At 45.5% G+C, this 21,667-nt stretch overlaps 2 protein-coding genes across 3 annotated transcripts in view; one reads left to right on the top strand and one right to left on the bottom strand.

Moving 5' to 3' along the window:
- The window catches only part of ECRG4 (ECRG4 augurin precursor), a 35,294-nt gene extending 15,388 nt beyond the window's left edge, over positions 1-19,906 (top strand). For both annotated transcript variants that reach the window (XM_083501599.1, XM_083501598.1), the window contains exons 3-6: positions 13,927-14,056; positions 15,733-15,780; positions 17,072-17,229; positions 19,545-19,906. In XM_083501599.1, the coding sequence (XP_083357725.1) occupies positions 13,927-14,056; positions 15,733-15,780; positions 17,072-17,229; positions 19,545-19,706 (498 nt within the window). In that variant the 3' untranslated portion in view covers positions 19,707-19,906. The remainder of the gene's footprint in view (positions 1-13,926; positions 14,057-15,732; positions 15,781-17,071; positions 17,230-19,544) is intronic.
- Positions 19,907-20,746: 840 nt separating this feature from the next.
- Positions 20,747-21,667, bottom strand: part of UXS1 (UDP-glucuronate decarboxylase 1) — a 38,999-nt gene continuing 38,078 nt past the window's right edge. The window contains exon 15 of the mRNA XM_083501551.1: positions 20,747-21,569. Within this exon, the coding sequence (XP_083357677.1) occupies positions 21,438-21,569 (132 nt within the window). The 3' untranslated portion in view covers positions 20,747-21,437. The remainder of the gene's footprint in view (positions 21,570-21,667) is intronic.

Here is a 21,667-nt window from a genome sequence, read left to right as displayed (position 1 = left end):
TTTTTCAAAATTCTCCTCAGATGCCAGACAGGTTCCCACGACAACAAATCATTCCTCTTTAGGAAGGCATTTTGGACATAAGTGGTTGCTCTCTTTTTTCAATGGTTGTGCTACATTCTTATGCACACTTTACCTTTCCCATACTGCAGGGTCTTAATATCCAATAATTTTTCCTCAGATTCACATTTAATTTGTTTCTGGAAAGGTAGAAAGAAACCCTTTTTACATGCGGCATTTACTGATGAACAAAAATGTGATATGGTTGGATTGATTTTAAGCTTCGTTCAATCTGATTTTGTGGTCCAAGCTAAAAGTAAAATTTAAAAACTATCTAAACCAAAAAGGAAGGGAGGGAGGGAGGGAGAGAAAAAGCAGAACTAGACAATGCAGCTAATGAAGATTTGCATGTGGTTTAGATACTCTCTTAACACTGTTTATTTTAAGCGAAATAGTTATTCACCCTTAACATTAGCACTGTTTAGCTATGCTTGTGTTTGGAATTTTGCACTGTGAGTTAGTGTATCTGGAAAGAAGCAGATTTTTAGTAAACAATTAAGAGCCTCTTTGGAAATACTGTAATCTGTTTCAGCAGAGGTGTGTGTGTGTGTGTGTGTGTGTGTGTGAGAGAGAGAGAGAGAGAGAGAGAGAGAGAGAGAGGAGACTACCTTACTAGCCTAAGGCTCAAGGGGTAAACTTTTGTTTTTGAGAATGTCTCTTTCACAGACTAAATTCTAGAGGACACATTCATCTTGCTATAAACTTCACTTACCACAGGGTTGAATGGCACTATTCAGCGGGAAGAAATTCCGATGAAAATCCTCGCTATTACATATTTTACATGGCTGTTTATGTGCATATGTTTTAAAATTATACATATGGATGTTTCATGATGGCCTATACTTGTAACGCCTAGTAAAGGTTTGGTGAAGTACTGTAAGTAAGACTTACCACAGGGAAGGAGAAAAGGCTGACTGAGGTATACTGGAAAAAACCACAAATAAACAGAGTTGGCAATATCCTGTGCCTTTTGCAGTGAGGCTCTGGAGGTCTCTTCTGTCAGTATGTGGCTCTGGCTGCCCTGGTCACATCCCCTAACTTTCTCCTTTTACCTGCTTGTAAATTGAGAGCAATGTGGGTGCTGTATCCTCCCTTTTCTGTGTTGTGCTCATGAGGAACACGAGAGGATTCAAATTCCTGTCTGGATATGCCAGGGAACTGGTAGTATTGAGCTTCTTGATGCCTCTACCACTGGCTGATGGAGTGGAGACCCTGCTGTTATCTTGAGCGCTGTGTGTGCAAAGATGCAAAGCTGTGCTGGGCACAATGAGATTGTTAGCTCCTTCAGGCACAGTCCTTGATTGGTAGGCTTTATTTTTAAGGCTGCAGGGAGCATGCTTGCCATTTTGTTGTTGTTGTGTATGCTTCCCCTCCCTCCTCAAGTTGAGCACACAAGGGCTGAACTTCCCTCAGGAGGAGTTCAAATCCCTCTATCCTGAAAAGTGTGGGTGCTCTCTTTTCCAAGAAGGTACCTGGGGACAGCATCACGGAGAAAGCTTTGTGCAGCTCAGTTACAAAGCCATATAACTTTGTGTATATGCAAAATGCCAGGTCAGTGCACAAACATGCCCTGATGCTTCTCATACTACAAGAGAAAAGTCTCTTGAAGCCATTTTTACAAAATCATCTTTGAACTTCTCTTGCACTGTTGAAATGCCCTTACTGTAAAGGCAAAGGGACCCCTGACCATTTGGTCCAGTCGCGGACGACTCTGAGCTTGTGGCGCTCATCTTGCTTTATTGGCCGAGGGAGCCGGCGTACAGCTCCTGGGTCATGTGGCCAGCATGACTAAGCCACTTCTGGCAAACCAGAGCAGTGCACAGAAATGCCGTTTACCTTCCCGCTGGAGCGGTACCTATTTATCTACTTGCACACTTTGACGTGCTTTCGAACTGCTATGTTGGCAGGAGCAGGGACTGAGCAACGGGAGCTCACTCCGTCACGGGGATTCGAACCGCCGACCTTCCGATCGGCAAGCCCTAGGCTCTGTGGTTTAACCCACAGTGCCACCCGCATCCTGACCTTACTGTACCTCCATCCAAAAGAGAAGAGCTGTAGGGCCGCCATCTGCTCTGCTGAGAAGCCAGGCTCCTCCTTCCACTAACTTCTCCTGGCATCACATCAGTCTGTAATAAAAAAAAAGAAAAGGTGTGCAGAGCCGCTCTGTCGATTTTTCTGGGAGGCCACCAGCTCCTCCTCCTCCTCCTCCTCCTGAACTTCTCCGTTCCCAACTGTTCACTAGAAGAATTTGCAAGGAAAAATACTTCCTGCTCCCTCCCAAGCCAATCATTTGCTGTTGCTGTTGCATCAAACCTGAGGGAAGGATGGTCTGCAAGCCTTTTGGGGTGAAGACTGAGATCACTTGGTTGCTGTTTTTTTTAACCATTTCATTTGCACAAAGATTCTTTGCACATGTCAAAAAGGTTTGTTAAAAGGATGAAAACTAAGTCAAATGTCCTGCCAGGGAAATCCCGCCCCCCTCCAACATGGTTCACAGTATAAATGATCAGTGACTTTTTAAAAATGCATTTTTTTAAAAAAAAAGTCTTCTTACTGGAACATTTCAGTAGTCTGTCCAAATTGCTCATATATTGGCCTCTTGGGTACCATAGTTTTACTCTATATTAATGTGGTGTTCACGGCAGAGAATGAGTGCTTTGTACTTGCCCGACTGAGAGGATTTTTGCGCATTCCATTCTATTGCCCCCAATTTGCAAAGTGATTACCCACACCAAATTACACTGTCGCACATGCTGTCACATACTTGATACGAAAATATGTGCTAATCAGCAGCAGAAGATACTTCTGCAAAAGCATTCATGTTTCAGAATGCTCAATTGGAAGGGGGGGGCGGGGAGAGAAGTACTGTAATCTCCTCTGACAGCTTCTCTTCACATCATCACCATGCAGTTAACTGGTGCTGAATCTTTGCACGCTGAATAAACTCCCCTGCTGCAACTCTGTTCTCTGGCATTCCTTTGTGCATCCCCATCAGAACAAGAGTCAGAGACAGGAATGAAATGGGAAGCGCTTCAGTGTAGGCAAAGCTATCATTTTCCAGACAATTACCCTAGTCTGGTCCTACCTTGCTTTGTGTATTAGATCCAAAACTTAATGCAGCTTCACAAATGCTTTATTAAGTAGAGGCTTCCATTTATCAGGGGAGAATGCATCCTAAGGGAAACATGCTTGCAGGACTGAAGGGTTTTAAAGATAATTAGAATGAGGCTATAGAATCTAGTGGGACGCAGGTGGCGCTGAGGGTTAAACCACAGAGCTAGGACTTGCCGATCAGAAGGTCGGCGGTTCGAATCCCCACAACGGGGTGAGCTCCCATTGCTCGGTCCATGCTCCTGCCAACCTAGCAGTTCGAAAGCACGTCAAAGTGCAAGTAGATAATTAGGTACCACTCCGGCGGGAAGGTAAACGGCATTTCCGTGCACTGCTCTGGTTCGCCAGAAGCGGCTTAGTCATGCTGGCCACATGACCTGGAAGCTGTACACCGGCTCCCTTGGCCAATAAAGCAAGATGAGTGTCGCAACCCTAGAGTCGGCTACGACTGGACCTAATGGTCAGGAGTCCCTTTACCTTTACCTAATAGAGTCTAGTACAGGTATCCCCAAATTCGGCTCTCCAGGTGTTTTGGGACTACAACTCCCATCATCCCTAGCTAACAGGCTCAGTGGTCAGGGATGATGGGAATTGTAGTCCCAAAACATCTGGAGTGCCGAGTTTGGGGATTACTGATCTCATATATATTATTTCCCTCCTCTTCAGTGGTAGGAAAACTTACTTCAATCCGCCCCCCCTCCCCACCCCACCAAACCAGGAACAATGCCGTCCATGAGATCTGCAAACTGTCCAGCATAATTGAAACAATTGCTGCTCCCATACTGAGCGTTCCTGCCAGTTTAAATTGACGGGCAGCACTGTGTTCTCTGCACCATCTGGCTGAGAAGTTGCATCTCCTGGGGCAGATTCCAGGCCCTTCAGAACAGTAGCATCTCGTCTGTGACATCCACTCTTCAATGAGGCATGCCCAGATCTCAGCAAGAGCCCCAAATCTAGTCACCGCTAGAAGATCGCATAAAACATTTTCATTTGGGCTCTTGAGGATTGATCTATTTGTGGCCTTTTGGTGTTCTAATAGAATATTAACTTTATAGTTCTGTTGCCGATATTTGTGCTGTGTTATTGATTCATTTAATGGATCGTAATTGTTTGTGGGTTCTGTAGCTTTGCCTTGAATTGCTGTTTTTATGGCAAGAAAATTGAAGTAGAAATGGGGGGGGGGGAAACCAGGAGCAGGTCTTCAGCTATGCAGAGCCCTAAGGCAGTGTCTGGGAAGTGTATTTCTTCCTGACAAACAGCGCAGCAGTAACACTCAAGCCCAACTAGTTGCATCCTGAATCTTGATACACAGGCACAGGGAACAACCTGTGAAAACATTTTCATCACGCACTTATTAGGGTGGATGATAATGATAACTATTGACTTTTCAATAGCTAAACACAGTGAACAGATTTTGCCAAAACAGATTAAGGTAATGATTAGGAAACACACGTAAAAAAAACCTTTATATGTCCCAAAGGAAGCCCTTAAAACAACATACCCTCCAACTTTTATCCAATGAAGAATAGGGACATTCTAACCCATCATCATCATCATCATCTTACTATTTATACCCCTACCATCTAATTGGGTTGCTCCAGCCACTCTGGGCAGCATCCAATATATATATATACATTAAACATTTTTAAACGTCCCTATACAGGGCTGCCTTCAGATGGTTCGGGCTTTGCATAACTCCATACCCACCAATATATCTCCAATTAAAATAGGGACGTCCTAACAAAAAGCGGGACATTCTGCGATCAAATCAGAAACTGGGATGACTTCTGTAAATCCAGGACCACAGAGCCTAGGACTTGCCAATCAGAAGGTCGGCAGTTCGAATCCCCGCAACAGGATGAGCTCTCGTTGCTCGGTCCCTGCTTCTGCCAACCTAGCAGTTCCAAAGCACATCAAAGTGCAAGTAGATAAACAGGTACCACTCCAGTGGGAAGGTAAACGGCGTTTCCGTGCACTGCTCTGGTTCACCAGAAGCGGCTTAGTCATGCTGGCCACATGACTGTACGCCGGCTCCCTCGGCCAATAAAGCGAGATGAGCGCCGCAACCCCAGAGTCAGCCATGTCTGGACCTAATGGTCAGGGGTCCCTTTACCTTTATACAGGGCTGCCATCAGATGTCTTCTAAAAGTTGTATAGTTACTTATCTCCTTGACTAGGGGCCGCATAACTCCATACCGTCCAACATTTCTCCGATGAAAATAGGAAAAGAAAAGTGGGACATTCTGGGATCAAATCAGAAACCGGGATGGCTTCTGTAAATCCTGGACTACCCCTGGAAAACAGGGACACTTGAAGAGCCTGGAGCCTTATCCTCAGTATTGTTCTAAGAATAGTTGGGGAGCTTTCCCAGATGAAAGATCAAATTACCTTAACACAGCCTGTCTTTTAAGCTCCCTCTAAGAATCCTGACAGTACCTCTCCTGCTTAAGCCAGTTAAACAGTTCAAGACATGTAAATAGGCAGACAGACATGCTTGAGCACAGACATCTGGAACGTTATTAAGATACAGATGCAAATTGCTTGTTTAGATGTAATTTCTCTCCTAAGGTCAAGTGTTAGCCTCCTCCATTCAGCATCAGCAAAAATGCAAACTGCAGTACACAGTGATGAGAGTCAAAATACTTTGGGAGGCCTTGACTGATGAGCTTAATGCTCTTGTTATTTGGAAGAAACTCATGACTCCTGTAGTTTTCTTGGAACTAACTTTAGAAACCAATTTGCCATGCCAAGTGCATTTAAGTTGCAACCCACTCGGTTCAATTAAGGTAATATATCAGCGCTCATTAGAAGAAATTAATAGCAGCAGAATGTCAGACACTATGTACTATGCAATTAGAGGTTCTGGCCCCTCGTGGACATTGAAAATTCCTTACTGGGCTTCACAAAACTGAAAGTGTTTTCTCTTATTAAGGCTTCTGGCAAAATGTGTTTATTTTTATTTGGGGCAACCCTGGTGACTGGTGGTTTTATTATAGGCCTGGCATTATGCGAACCTTTGAAAGAAATGATGTGTTCCTACCCTGCCCTGAATGCCTGCTTTTCTGTTCAGAACTCGATTTCTTGTTGAGTGGAGATGTTTAACAAACCTGCCGAGTTATCTTTTATTTCCAGAATGGCACTGATGCCTTAACAGTCCACCATACCTAAACAAATACAAGTAAATTGAAAACTCAGACATTGTCCAGGCCCCTGCATGTAGTCAGTTTGATGCACTATGCAGCCAACATATTTCTCCTTTGTGGGTTATGAATGCATACACATACATACATATGCACTGATTGTTTTGTTGTGTCTATTTTAAGCAATTTATTTGCGCTTTTATCTCAGGTTTTTATCTTGTGAACTGCCCTGAAATCTTTTGATGAAGGGTAGTACAGTGGTACCTCGGGTTACATACGCTTCAGGTTACAGACTCCACTAACCCAGAAATAGTACCTCGGGTTAAGAACGTTGCTTCAGGATGAGAACAGAAATCGTGCTCCGGCGGCACGGCGGCACCGGGAGGCCCCATTAGCTAAAGCGGTGCTTCAGGTTAAGAACAGTTTCAGGTTAAGAACGGACCTCCGGAACGAATTAAGTACTTAACCCGAGGTACCACTGTATATAAATCAAATACAGAGCTTTCCAAACTCTGTGTCTTAGCATTAGTATGAGGGCTTCCAAAAAGGGGGCTGTGGCCTTTCTCTTCGTTTTGCTGCTGTGCTGTGCTGAGCTAAGCCAATGTTAGGCTTAGTTTCTTGCCCAGACGCAGTTTATCTCAGCCGTTTCGCTCCCCCAGACAAACCATGAGCCACGAACCACAGGACAAAACCTTGATTAGTTTTTGGTTTGTCTAGAGAGTGCCAAACCACAAGCCCAGGCTTGGACAAGGCACTAAGCCAAACTATACGCAGCAGCAAAAACACCATGCTAAGCAAAGCGGTTGCGATCTCCTCTCCCAGAGTCTGCTTATTCATGCCAAGTCATGTTTTGGCTTAGCATGATGTGCGGAACAGATCGCAGTGTCTAGAAAGCTGCCTTATACTGAGCCAGACCATTGGTCCATCTAGCGAAGTATTGTCTACTATCAGTAGCTCTCCAGCATTTCAGACAGAGTTCTCTCCCAGACATACCTGGAGAATTGAGCCCAGGAACTTCAACAAGGCAAGCAGATGTTCTACCATTGAGCTATGGCCTTTTTCCTAGCTCACCTAACCGAACTCTCAACTCTGGCCTTTCTCTTTCTAACTCCTGGCGAGAGAGGGCCCACCCATTTCTCACCAGGCACAGAGCCACTTTCTTTGTTCCCTGAGTAGTCTATCACCAGGGGTGAACTTTGGTAATATGGTGTCCTGAGTGAGGACAAAATTTAGTGCCCCCCATATTATTTATTTTCACAATAATTCCTTTTGGTACAGTTGCTTTTATGGATCTTTTCAGTAGGTACCTGTATAAATATAATTATGATTATAATGCACCCCTGAAGAAGAGAAGAAGAATTTATTATTTAACACACACACCCCCCCAAATCTGGCTGGGTTTCCCCAGCCACTCTGGGCAGCTTCCAAAAAAAAAAAAAAAAAAAAGATTAAAAAAATACATTAAAACACTTGTCATTAAAAACTTCCCTAAACAGGGCTGCCTTCAGATATTATTATTATTATTATTATTATTATTATTATTATTATTATTAATAATAATTTATACCCCACCCATCTGGCTGAGTTTCCCCAGCCACTCTGGGCGGCTCCCAATCAGTGTTAAAAACAGTACAGCGTTACATATTAAAAACTTCCCTGAACAGGGCTGCCTTAAGATGTCTTCTGGATGTCAGGTAATTATTTATCTCTTTGACATCTGATGGGAGGGCGTTCCACAGGGTGGGCGCCACTACCGAGAAGGCCCTCTGTCTGGTTCCCTGTAGCTTTGCTTCTCGCAATGAGGGAACCGCCAGAAGGCCCTCGGCGCTGGATCTCAGTGTCCGGGCTGAATGATGGGGGTGGAGACACTCCCAGTGGCGTAGCGTGGGGGGTGCCAGGGGTGCCGGCCGCACCGGGCGCAACATTTGGGGGGGGCGCGTTTGGCCGGCCCCCCTCGAGGAAGCGGGAACCTCTCCAAGGCGGGAGAGACCTTCTCCCCGCGCCAGCCTTCGGATGGCTGTCCTGAAGACTTAGCCACTGCCGTTTGGAGAAGGAGCAATGCTCGGATCGGTTCCCTCCAGCCCTGATCTGGGCCCGGAAACGCTGCGACGGCAGATGCCTCCTTGAAATCAGCAGCAGCCCCGGCCCGATTCCCTTCTCCGCGCCCGGGCGTCATTCCCCCGTGCCGCCCGCCCCCCGGCAGGGAAAGTTGTGGCGTGATAATGGGGGTCACTATGAAAACCTCTCCCCGCGCCGACGGCTGCCGGCCTCGCAGCGCTTGCTGGCCCGCGGCTGCTCTTCTGGGCAGCACGATTTGCTTCCGATCGGGTTCCCTGTAAAACCCCAAGGCGGATCCAGTGGATCGGCGCCTTCTGCAGCGCCGACTCGCCCCGTCGGTTCCTTGCAGCCGCGACTCCGCCCCGTCATCCAGTCCAAGGATTCAAGGCTTTTTTTTTTGGCGCTGGAGGCAGCGTCCTTTGCTCCCCCCGCCGTCTCCTAGCAACCCAAAATGCACCTGCCCTGAAATCTTCTCGTCCGAGATCAGGTGTTCCTGGAAGCTGCTTTCTGCATCCATCCTGTGAGTAACGATGCTGGCACGTGTGAAGGATAAAGAAGGCTCCTAGCGCAGGCTTCCAGACTGGGTGGGAGGGTTCACACTGTCGCCTATGTAACCAGGGTGAGGCTCCCCCTCAAGTAAATAAAAATAACTGAAATTGTAGAAATATTGTGACAGATTTTACTGAGCACTTGTAAAGGTAAAGATAAAGGGACCCCTGACCATTAGGTCCAGTCGTGACCGACTCTGGGGTTGCGGCGCTCATCTCGCTTTATTGGCCGAGGGAAACGGTGTACAGCTTCCAGGTCATGTGGCCAGCATGACTAAGCCGCTTCCGGCGAACCAGAGCAGCGCACAGAAACGCCGTTTACCTTCCCGCCAGAACGGTACCTATTTATCTACTTGCACTCTGATGTGCTTTCGAACTGCTAGGTTGGCAGGAGCAGGGACCGAGCAACGGGAGCTCACCCCATCACGGGGATTCGAACTGCTGACCTTCTGATCAGCAAGTCCTAGGCTCTGTGGTTTAACCCACAGCGCCACCAGCGTCCCCTGCTGAGCACTTGAGGTCAACAGAAATTTAAAACAACTGTGATTGAGACACTTCATTCCCAAACTGCTAGACCAGTGGTTTTCAGCCAGTGTGCCATGGCACCCTGGGGTGCCTTGAATGATGGTCATGGGTGCTGCAGGCAACACTAGCCTCTGTCCCTCCTTCCTTCCTTCCCTCCTCCTCGGATGCCCTCTCCTGTCTCTGCCTCCGAAAGGCTTGCACAGCTGTTTGTTGCAGCAGCCCTGCTGGCTATAAGCTCCACAAGAGAATGGTGCCTCTGGGAAGCCCCTCTCTTTGGGGCAGGGTTGGGGGGCAGTTCAGAGACCAGGGAGAGGGGAGAGGAGAGGGAGCCGAGGGAACAAGCCACAAGGGAGGGGGGGTTGAAAAAAGGGTGAGAGCCTGCAGGTAAGGTGTGATCTAACTGGGCTCCTGAGCCCCACAAGCAGTGCTTTTTTTCTGTGGGGACGCAGGGATACGCATACCCTTAAACATTTTGTGAATCTTTGTACTTCTGTCCATTTACAGTGGTACCTCGGGTTAAGTACTTAATTCGTTCCAGAGGTCCGTTCTTAACCTAAAACTGTTCTTAATCTGAAGCACCACTTTAGCTAATGGGGCCTCCTGCTGCCGCCGCATAATATCTGTTCTCATCCTGAAGCAAAGTTCTTAACCCGAGGTACTATTTCTTGGTTAGCAGAGTCTGTAACCTGAAGCGTCTGTAACCCAAGGTACCACTGTACTGTATTTATTTTCCCCAATTTGAACTATAAAATGGTGATTTTCTTGAGTCAAAATGAGACTACCCCTAAACATTTTTTTTTAGGAAAAAAGAGCACTGCCCACAGGTGTGCCACAGAAATAATGTAGTTGGCTAAGGGAGCTGTGGACTCAAAAAGGTTGAAAACCTCTGTGCTAGACAGAGCCAAACAGAGGATGATGACTGGCGGTGTCACCAATTGCAGAGGGGGGGGGGCCCTAGGGATTCAGTTGCATAGATCCTAATTCAGATTCCACAAATAAGGTTGGTAAAGATGTAAAAAGAGTTCGCTGGATCATGCCAGAGACCCCTCTAGTCCAGTGTCCTGTTTTCACAGAGGCCAACCAGATGCAGAGCATAGCTTTTGTGGCTAGTAGTCATTGATAGCTTAATAATAATAATAATAATAATAATAATTTATTTATACCCCGCCCATCTGGCCAGGTTTCCTCAACCACTCTGGGCGACTTCCAACAAAACATTAAAATACAATAGTCCGTTAAACATTAAAAGCTTCCCTAAACAGGGCTGCCTTCAGATGTCTTCTAAAAGTTTGGTGGTAGTTGTTCTCTTTGACATCTGGTGGGAGGGCGTTCCACGGGGCGGGTGCCACTACTGAGAAGGCCCCCTGCCTGGTTCCCTGTAACTTGGCTTCTCGCAGCGAGGGAACCACCAGAAGGCCCTCCATTAATTTACCTCCTGTGGGACGTGTTCCATAGCTCAATTGGGCACTGCATGAAGTACAGGACTTTTTTTACCTGTCCTGAATCTTCCGGCAGCTTCACTTGATGTCCAGGAGTTCTGGTGTTATGAGAGACGGAGGTGGGGGGAAATATCCATCCACTTTCCCTGCAAGGCATGCCTTTGTAGACGTCTATCATGCCGCCTCTTATCGGTATGTAAACTAAAACATCCAAAATGCTGCAATCTTTCCTTACAGGGGAGTTACTCCACATCCATGATAATTTTTTATTGCACTTAAAAGCAAAATAAAATTGCACATTTATTTGATATTAAAGCAAATCATAACAATACATTTCACAACGCAGAGTACTAACCACTATACGAAACAAAATCAAAAGTTGCACTAAGGCTTTGTCCAATGCCATAATACCACAGAACAAACAGCCACTCCAATTCTCATTCTGCCATCACTGTCATGTTGGCTCCAATCGGCACCCAGCTACCAATGTTGTTTACTAGACATTTTCAATCATGTCCACAGAAAACTCTGTGACGATGATGGCATTAAATTACCTTGTTCTTCTTCAATAAAAGAGAAAAAGGAGACCAAGTTGTGTCAAACTATCTTTTTACATGATAGTTTTGATTGCCCTTGTTTGTACCTTTTCCAAGTCTGCAAAATCCTGGATTTGAAACTCTTTGCCACAAACTTGCTTACCCAAAAGCAGTAAGGAAAGTGATGGGAAAATTCAGTGGGAAGTGGGATAACCAGTGGCGTAGCGTGGGGGGTGCAGGGGGGGGCCGGCCGTACCGGGCGCAACATCTGGGGGTTAGGGTTAGGGGGCGCAAATCCACGGGTTAGGGGGTGCAAATCCACAGGTTAGGGGGCGCAAATTACTTGCCTTGCCCCGGGTGCTGACAACCCACGCTACGCCACTGGACACTCCTTCAGGTATACAGGACCGAGGCCGTTTAGGGCTTTAAAGGTCAGCACCAACACTTTGAATCGTGCTCGGAAACGTACTGGGAGCCAATGCAGATCTCTCAGAACCGGTGTTATATGGTCCCAGCAGCTGCTCCCAGTCACCAGTCTAGCTGCCGCATTCTGGATTAATTGCAGTTTCCGGGTCACCTTCAAAGGTAGCCCCACGTAGAGCGCATTGCAGTAGTCCAAGCGTGAGATAACTAGAGCATGCACCACTCTGGCAAGACAGTTCACGGACAGGTAGGGTCTTAGCCTGCGTATCAGGTGGAGCTGGTAGACAGCTGCCCTGGACACAGAGTTAACCTGTGCCTCCATGGACAGCTGTGAGTCCAAAATGACTCCCAGGCTGCGCACCTGGTCCTTCAGGGGCACAGTTACCCCATTCAAGACCAGGGAATCCCCCACACCAACCCGCTCCCTGTCCCCCCAAAACAGTACTTCTGTCTTGTCAGGATTCAACCTCAATCCGTTAGCTGCCATCCATTAGAAGATGTCTTCTAAATGTCAGATAGTTGTTTATCTCTTTGACATCTGATGGGAGGGTGTTCCACAGGTTGGGCGCCATTATTGAGAAGGCCCTCTGCCTGGTTCCCTGTAACTTGGCTTCTCGCTGTGATGGAACCGCCAGAAGGCCCTCGGAGCTGGACCTCAGTGTCCGGGCAGAATGATGGTGCCCTGTGTTGATGCCCTGTGTGGGGTAAGTGCCTGCAGCGTCCTAAAGCTGGCGCTGCTATCATCTCACCAGGAAGCTAGTTATTCCATGAATTAAAAGGGGGCCCAGGCATTTCGCTTACCCCCACCCAAACACATATTTATTTTGCATTATGGAAAGTGTGGGCTACATACACTGAAAAGTGTGGGCGGACAATTGCTGGAACTGACAGGACTCGGCTGCAAATAAAACGTCTCAAATGTGTTGTAAAGTGCAATATGCACATGTGACACTTGATGGCGACAGTGAGCTATGCCAAATTCAATGTGTTTTTCAAAACGATTTTTTACAAAAAGCATTTTGACAGCGTTTTTAATATACCACCTCAATAATAAACCAGGGATGCCAACTTGTAAACAAGATTTATTGGGGGGGCAGGTAAGCCCTGCCTTGCATATTCCATCACATGATGTGGTGCACTGCACACTATTTGAATGGACGCAGGTGGCGCTGTGGTCAAACCACTGAGTCTCTTGGGCTTGCCGATCAGAAGGTTGGCGGTTCGAATCCCTGTGACGGGGTGAACCTCCGTTGCTCTGTCCCAGCTCCTAGCAGTCTGAAAGCATGCCAGTGTAAGTAGATAAATAGGTACCGCTGCAGCGGGAAGGTAAACTGTGTTTCCATGCGCTCTGCTTTCCATCATGGTGTTCTGTTGTGCCAGACGCGATTTAGTCCTGGCCACATGACCTGGAAAGCTGTCTGTGGACAAACACCAGCTCCCTTGGACCAAAAGCAAGATGAGTACCGCAACCCCATAGTTGCCTTTGACTGGACTTTACCGCCCAGGGATCCTTTAGCTTTATTATGATGATTTGAATGGCAGTGTCCATCATCTTGGGGTCGGAGACAAGCCGCCTCAAATATCTTAAGGGGGGGGCGAAGGGACCTCGGTCCCCAAGGAGTTGGCTCCTATGATAAGAACCCCAGCATACATGCTCAATAAGCAGCAGGCGTCGCACCACCTTTATGCAAACGCCACGGAGGCTCAATGAGCAGGTGGCCCCGAAGCGAACAGCTGGAATGTGGGAAGCGCGCCAGCTGCCGCTTTGCGGCGTCAGAAATCCCCATCTCTCTCTCTCTCTCTCTCTCTCTCTCTCTCTCTCTCTCTCTCTCTCTCACACACACACACACACACACACACACACACGCACACACACACACACACACACACACCCCGCCGAGCGTTTCTTTCCCCCCACTTCCTCTACGGACGCTGGACAACGTCCATGCGCAACCAGGGGGGCTACAGGCGCTTCGCCCGCCGCGCCCCCGGCTCGCCCTGCCCGCTGCTTCGCGCGCTCCCTCCTTCCCACCCCACGGCTCCTCCCCGCGTCCAGAGCATCAGCCGCCTCTCGTTTTTCTCCCCGCAGGCGAAGGGAGAGAGCAGCTCCAGGCGAGAACTCGGCCGGACGGAGATTCCCGCCAAAATGGTGCCCGGGCGGTGGGCGCTCTCGTGGGCTGCGCTCGCGCTGGTCCTCCTCCTCGTGTGCCTGAGTCCCGGTGAGTCAGCCCCGCGCGCTGGAAAGGGGCTGTGCCCCATGCTCGGGAGAAGTGGGGCTTGGGGGGGGGGGAGAGGGCGGCGGGCACGCAGGATGATGCCCCCCAAGGCAAGGGGGCGCACGCTGAGGCTGAGCGAGGCGGCAGCCCCTTCTTCGTCGTCTTCCCGCCAAAATTCCCCAACGCCGGTGGCTGTAGAATGGCTCTGGTTGGAGCTGGGAAGTAGGAAACTCCTGATCTTTGGTCCCCCTGCTCATAAAAAGGAGGGCTGGGCTTTGCATCCAGGAGGGATGTGTCCCCAGCAGATGCCCAGACACACACTTCAAAACAAAACAAAGCCCATCCCACCACTGCTGTTAATAATGCTCCTTATTATTAAATGTGTGCGCATGCATGTGCACAGCTCTGCAAAGTGGTGTACTTCAGATGTGGCGCATATAATGTGGATTTGCTTTGCTGGAGGAAAGAGACTCTGGTGTTCCCTTGCTTAAACAGCCAGCTGTGGAAGCAATCATGTTTTTCACTCCCAGCCCAGGACAGTCTCTTCGCTTTTTCCAGAAGGTATCCCCTTCATAACCCTGATGATAGCGCCAATATTGCCACGTCGTATATATGTTGCCAAGGCTGCACGTTTGACCCCCTTATGGGGCAGCTGCATATTCCCTTATTGCGGGGGTTGGACTAGATAATCCTCAGGGTCCCTTCCAACTCTATAATTATATGATTCTATGTCACAAAAGCATCCATCCCACTCACACAATTGGGGAGTTTATGTTAGACATGTCTGTTTCAAAGGCATAGCTGAGCATACAGCAATCTCTGCAGATTGACAGTTACCAACCGAGTTCATTATGCTCCATTCCTTAGACGAGGGGTAGCCAAGGGGCTGCCCCCCAGATGTGGTTGGATTCCAGCTCCCATTTGCCCCAGCTAGTAAGGGCAGCAGTTGGAAATGATGGGAGCTGTACACAAACAACATCTGAAGGGCACCAATTTGGCTAGCCTTGCCTCAGTTCTCTAATCGGGTTTTAGGTGCCAACTTCTAACATGTCACTTGTCTGGAATGAGAGCCCTTAGTTCCTTAGATTGGGGTGGGGCTACAGACAGGCAAATTTCTACAATTTACTATTGCAAGTGGGATGCGGGTGGCGCTGTGGGTTAAACCACAGAGCCTAGGACTTGCTTATCAGAAGGTCGACGGTTTGAATCCCCGCGACGGGGTGAGCTCCTGTTGCTTGGTTCCTGCTTCTACCAACCTAGCAGTTCGAAAGCACGTCAAAGTGCAAGTAGATAAATAGGTACCGCTCCGGCGGGAAGGTAAACGGCGTTTCCGTGCGCCGCTCTGGTTCGCCAGAAGCGGCTTAGTCATGCTGGCCACATGACCCGGAAGCTGTACGCCGGCTCCCTCGGCCAGTAAAGTGAGATGAGCGTCGTAACCCCAGGGTCGCCCATGACTGGACCTAATGGTCAGGGGTCCATTTACCTTTACCTTTACTATTGCAAGTAAGCACGGGGGGGGGGGGGAGAGAATGACCTTCATTTGGCGACAGAAGCATCTTGTTTTCTGCAGGCTCAACTTTCTCAAATACATTCACAACTCATATTAAGAGAGCAGTGCTTTGCAGGAAACCTTGTTAATTCTTTCAATCCTGATTTATTTTGATTTTGGATTCCTTTAGGTGTATCAAGAGGAAATAAACTTAAGCTGATGCTCCAAAGACGGGAAGGTAAGTTTTCTGTCTCCAACTCATGGCTATTTCTGCCTCAGCTGTTACTTGCCAGAAAAACAGCAGCTAACTCAAACCAGAGCCATCTTGGGTCTGTTTCAGAAGGTGGCAAGTGGGAGAAATTTTCAAGGAATTAATTGGCTTGTAAAAAATGGTTCACTTCATTTCCCACCTGTCTTTCCCCTTGTGCAACTGTCTGGGAAAGACCAGGTCAGAGAAAGTCAAATGCACCCTTCAATCAAATTTTTGCAGGCTGTGATGACCACTGTTGCAATAAATCAGAGGAAGACAGAACATGTAGTTCTAGGCTCTTGTCTGGGGTCATCCTTCATATGCCAGTACAACACCCAGGGATACTTCACCGCAATTGTCCAGTATCACAGAATACTTGTTCTCATAACAAAATAAAAAAATTCCTTCCAGTAGCACCTTAGAGACCAACTAAGTTTGTTATTGGTATGAGCTTTCATGTGCATGCACACTTCTTCATGCACACGAAAGCTCATACCAATAACAAACTTAGCTGGTCTCTAAGGTGCTACTGGAAAGAATTTTTTTATTTTGTTTTGACTACGGCAGACCAACACGGCTACCTACCTGTAACTACCTGTTCTCATGTTGTTTGATATACAGTATATGTGCTTGTCACACAAAGCAACACAGAATTTAGCATGCAAAGTTGCGTAACAGATCCACATGCAAAGGTTTTATACATTTTGATCTTCAGAATGCATTATGTGTTTTATTTATTGTTGTTTTGAAGCCATGGGTAGGCAAACTAAGGCCCGGGGGCCAGATCCGGCCTAATCGCCTTCTAAATCCGGCCCGTGGACGGTCCGGGAATCAGCATGTTTTTACATGAGTAGAATGTGCCCTTTTATTTAAAATACATCTCTGGGTTATTTGTGGGGCCTGCCTGGTGTTTTTACATGAGTAGAATGTGTGCTTTTATTTAAAATGCATCTCTGGGTTATTTGTGGGGCATAGGAATTTGTTCTCCCCCTCCCAAAATATAGTCCAGCCCCCGCAAGGTCTGAGGGACAGTGGACCAGCCCCCTGCTGAAAAAGTGTGCTGACCCCTGTTATAAGCACTGAAGGGTACTTAAGAGCAGGGCTGAGGAACCTATAGAGTATAGATCCTTCAGGTGTTTGGACCCCCAATTCCTACCAGCCCCTTCCACCTGTCAATCCAAAACATGTAATTGATCCCTGCTTGCGACAAGTAACGTTATCTAGAGTAAGCAACCTTTAGGTTAAACCGTTCTTGTGTTTGCTGTCTCTTGCATTTCAGCTCCTGTTCCGGTTAAGGCAGATGTGTCTGTCAAAGAAGATAAGGCCAAGGAGTTTTTGAGCAGCTTGAAACGTCAGAAGCGGCAGCTGTGGGATAGGAGTCAACCAGATGTACAGCAGTGGTACCAGCAATTTCTCTACTTAGGCTTTGATGAAGCAGTAAGTTGGCAACGTTTTCTGTTTTGGAACACCCGAAAAGGCAACTCACTGAAGCCCCCTCCAATTGTTCTGTCAATTAACTTACTTTTTATTATTGTTTTCGACGTCTTCGCGTGAAACGGGGTTTAGAGTATTTTCCTTTCAGATAGAAGCAGGCATAGTCTGGAAAGGGGAGTTTTCTAGTGCTTAACTTGGGTCTGATTATGTGAAGTTCATTGAAGCAGGAATGGGATAGTCCACCCCAGCTCTTAGAACAGAACTAGGAAACCTGATCTGGGCCAGTGGCCAGATCGTCATCTTCCTTACCCTTCATGAGTCAGATTGGATGGACGGATGGCACTACTCACCTGTCAGTCATATGACATCACCCTGCACTGCTTGCAAATAGTTTAATGCGGGTTAAAAAGTGCTTTGAGACTCCAGGTGCCTACTGCCCATCGTCCATCTAAGATGTCAAATTTCTGATTTTGAACACACAACACTTAATAACACTGTCAGAGAAGGGCAGGTCAGTGTGTTTTCCTCCTTTTAAAGGGAAAGAGCAGTTGACCCAATGACTTTAATGTAGAAGACAACTGACAGGATCACAGACATAAGACTGGCAAACTTGTGGCCAATTGTCTCAAGGAAAGCAACAATTTTACAACTTTGTAGATACACAAATCAGGAAGTAAAAGATACAACTTTTGCACTGCTCAATGCTATCTTTAGTAGTAGCATTGGCAATTCCCACCTTTTAAATGAAAATGTAACAATAAAGGGAAACTTTTGGTTAGTGTTCTTCTAAATATTGTGTGGAACAAAACTTAATACAGATTTTGCTCTGGGGATTTATACAGCAATTTGGTACCACATATTAAAATGCAGCAATGTATTACCTGAATGTATTGTAGCACCTGAATATGCCAAAGGGAAATTTATTGAGTTTCATGGCTGTTGTGTGGTTTTGCTAGACTGGAGAGATATTCTAACAGTAGCTCAAATATTGAGGCTAGGAAAACTACAAAAATGTAAACTACTATATAATTTACTTACCTTTAAATCTCTTTTTAAACAATTGTGAATCAAAAGTATTCATAAACCTGGGCAGATAAATAGATCCAGTTGCTTTTCTTCATAAGTAACAAGGCACATTGTGCTTTATTTAAAGATATCATAATTTGGATTACAAACAAACAAAACTGGCATCCTTTCATAGCCATAAACATTAATGAGATTGTTTTCTTTGGAGTGATATAGCATCATCAGAGGCTAAGAGCAGTGAAATGAGGTACTACTGTAATAAGAAGTGATTAAATATACAGCAAACATTTTGAGGGTTTGGGATATAGGTCAGAATTTGAAGTAAAGTTGATTTTATAGAATTTCAGAGTTCAAGTTAATATGTGAAACTAAAGTTTTGAAACCTCTCTGAGCTAGGTAAATTGTTGAAAACAGCCTGTTGAAAACAGAGAAGTATCACTCTTCATGTCTAGGAATTTTAAATTGGTACAAAGTGCTTAAATACAGGGAGGTTTTTAATTTAATGTGAATATTGTGCAAAATGGGTGCCAGTCTAGAGCAGTGAAAATGAGTCCTCAGCACACGTGATGCTGGATAAGCATAGGCTCATAGAATTGTAGAGTTGGGAGAGACCCCGAGTCATCTAGTCCAGCCCCCTCCAATACAGGAATATTTTCCCCAGCATGGGGCTCGAACCCATGACCGAGATTAAGGGTTTCATGCTCTTACTGACTGAGCTATCAGCATGATCAGGCTGTGGGTTATGTTTTCAAATGTGAAAGATTGTGCAGGCTTCAAATCATTTTTAATGGTTTGCTTTTTTTAATCCTAAAGCTTTGCTTTGTTTCTTCTCAGACCCGTAACAAAAAAATATTATTCTGCACTGCATATAAAAGAATTGCATGCATAAGTTGATTTGGGTAACTATGAATAAAAGAGAAACCTTCCAATGCAATACAGGAAGTTGTTACTACCGTATTTTTCGCTCTATAAGACGCACCAGACCACAAGACGCACCTAGTTTTTGGAAGAGGAAAACAAGAAAAAAAATATTCTGAATCTCAGAATCCAGAACAATAGGGACTGCTGTGCAGCGAAAGCAGCGATCCCTCTTGCTGTTCTGGCTTCTGGGATAACTGTGCAGCCTGCATTCGCTCCATAAGACGCACACACATTTGCTCTTACTTTTTAGGAGGGAAAAAGTGAGTCTTATAGAGCAAAAAATATGGTATTTACAAAGGTGCTGAACCCTTGTATGGCGAAGTTGCAGCTAGTAGCTAATTGCTACCACTTATTCTTTTTCTTGTATGCAGAAATTTGAAGACGATGTCTCCTACTGGTCAAACCTAGGCCGTAGCGGCCATGAATATTACGGTGGTTATTACCATCACCATTATGATGAAGACGCACCTATTGGCCCACGAAACCCACATACCTTTAGACATGGAGCAAGTGTCAATTATGACGATTATTAATCTCATCTTTCCTTCTCTGGATTAGAACGCCAGGAAGACGGATACCGCCCAAAGGTGCCTTTTACGCTTCTTTGAAATTAACTAAGTTTGTTATAAACATTAATAACAAAAAAAAAAGTTACGGAACGTTTTTATATCCACTCAGTAGCATAACATGTATAAACGCTAGCATTAAAATTTCTTGAGAAGTATTCTTCCCAGTATTTTTGGTGAAATTATTGTAAGACAGCATGGTTACCTTATGAAATTTCAGTTATCTTGAAGGACAGCAAGTGGTATATGGCTTTGGTAACATCAATGAGCCCCCCCCCCCCAAAAAAAGTGTGAATTGATAATCAGACTCTAAACATTCATATACCGGCAGAAACAATTGCTTACAGGGTTGCAACAATAACTTAAAAGCCTGTTGGATCAGTCCATTTAGTCCAGCATCCTCTTCTCCCAGTGACCAACCCCCCCCCCCCCAGATAACTATGGCGCACCCGCAAAGGGAACTTGAGCACAACAACACTCTCCCCTCTTGTGGTTTCCAGCAACTGGTAGGACTATCTTCCATGACTTTGTCAAATCCTGTTTTTAAAGATGTCCAAGTTGGTGGCCCTCAAAATAGTTTGTCTTCAATCTTCCACGTTAGCGCGGGTGCCATCATTATACTGTTATAGTAATGTTCTACTACTTTTAATAAATAAAACAGTACAATACTGTTCGTGTAGGGACTCGCCTTTATAATTAAATTAGGGGAATATGAACAAGTGGTGTGAATGTGTTAATTAGCGCTGCAATGTAGTTTCCTCTGTGTTTGCTGTAGTGGAGAAAAAAATGGACTAGGCTATATAAACCGTAAGTGCCTACTTAACTCATTTAAGATCATGAAATTATCTTTGACTAGGTTGTACTTTATAAAAAGAATTGCTTACAACCTTATACACTGTTACTACTCAAGAGGACCAGTTACTGAAAGAAAATGAGCCCACCAATGTAAGTTTTCTGTAACTCTGTCAATATGCATGGCTGCAGCGTTCTTACATGAAAAACTAATATTTATAAGTTTCAATATTTTATTAAAATAGCATATTCAACCACTGGTAACCAATAATACATTAACTTTCCCCCAGATTGTGCACAACACAGTAGTGATTTAAAATAGCATTTATCCATGAAAGTCAGTGAAAATATTTTCAAATTCAAGTGTGCAACTAGAACTAAACATTTGGGGGGGGGGGGAGAACCCAATTTCAAAAGAATACATAAAGCTCTCATACAGAATTCTTTTTATTATAATCCTATAATACTAGATGCCAGTGTTTTCAATCATCTGACAATACTGCTTGCTCTTTTTTTCTTTATGCATAGTATCTCTCATTTAAAGTACCCACTTTTTATAAATAAATTGGCATTTTCCCATCCCATCTGCAGCTTCACAAAGAAACCAGTAAATAAAACTGTCAAGGACAGTCACAACAAAATGATCTCACAGCAAGATATAAAAACTTGAAGATACTAAAAAAAGGATGCTTCTATCCTATTTTACATAAAAAGACAGATTTAAAAAGTGCAAGGCAAAGATTGCAGTTTTCTTATTTAGGCACATCCACTTCTTTAAAGCAAGCTTCAGAGTGAAATTTCCAGTTTTTCTTCATGATACCTGTTTCGGAAGTCTTTTTAACAAAAGACAAATTACACCTTTCAAACACAAGGAAAGGTTTTCAATTCCTTTCCGACTTAAAGTTTTTAGTTATGTCTGGTTCTTCCTTTTTTTATCCTGGCAGGTTTTGGTTTAGGAATATATTGATTATTTGCTTGATATTCCAATTCTTTGCGAAAGTAATGAATTGCTTTATTTAAGCCTTCTTCCAACGGGACCTGTTACCAAAGAGAGATACAGCCGAATGAGTCAAGTTATAAAAGTGCTTATTTGCTCATTGCGATAGTCATAAGTAGCGTATTTTTCGCCCTATAGG

The sequence above is a fragment of the Podarcis liolepis genome, assembly GCF_965112155.1.
Source record: "Podarcis liolepis genome assembly, chromosome: 4".
Taxonomy (NCBI): Eukaryota; Metazoa; Chordata; class Lepidosauria; order Squamata; family Lacertidae; genus Podarcis; species Podarcis liolepis.
This window is presented reverse-complemented; position numbering and strand designations above follow the sequence as displayed.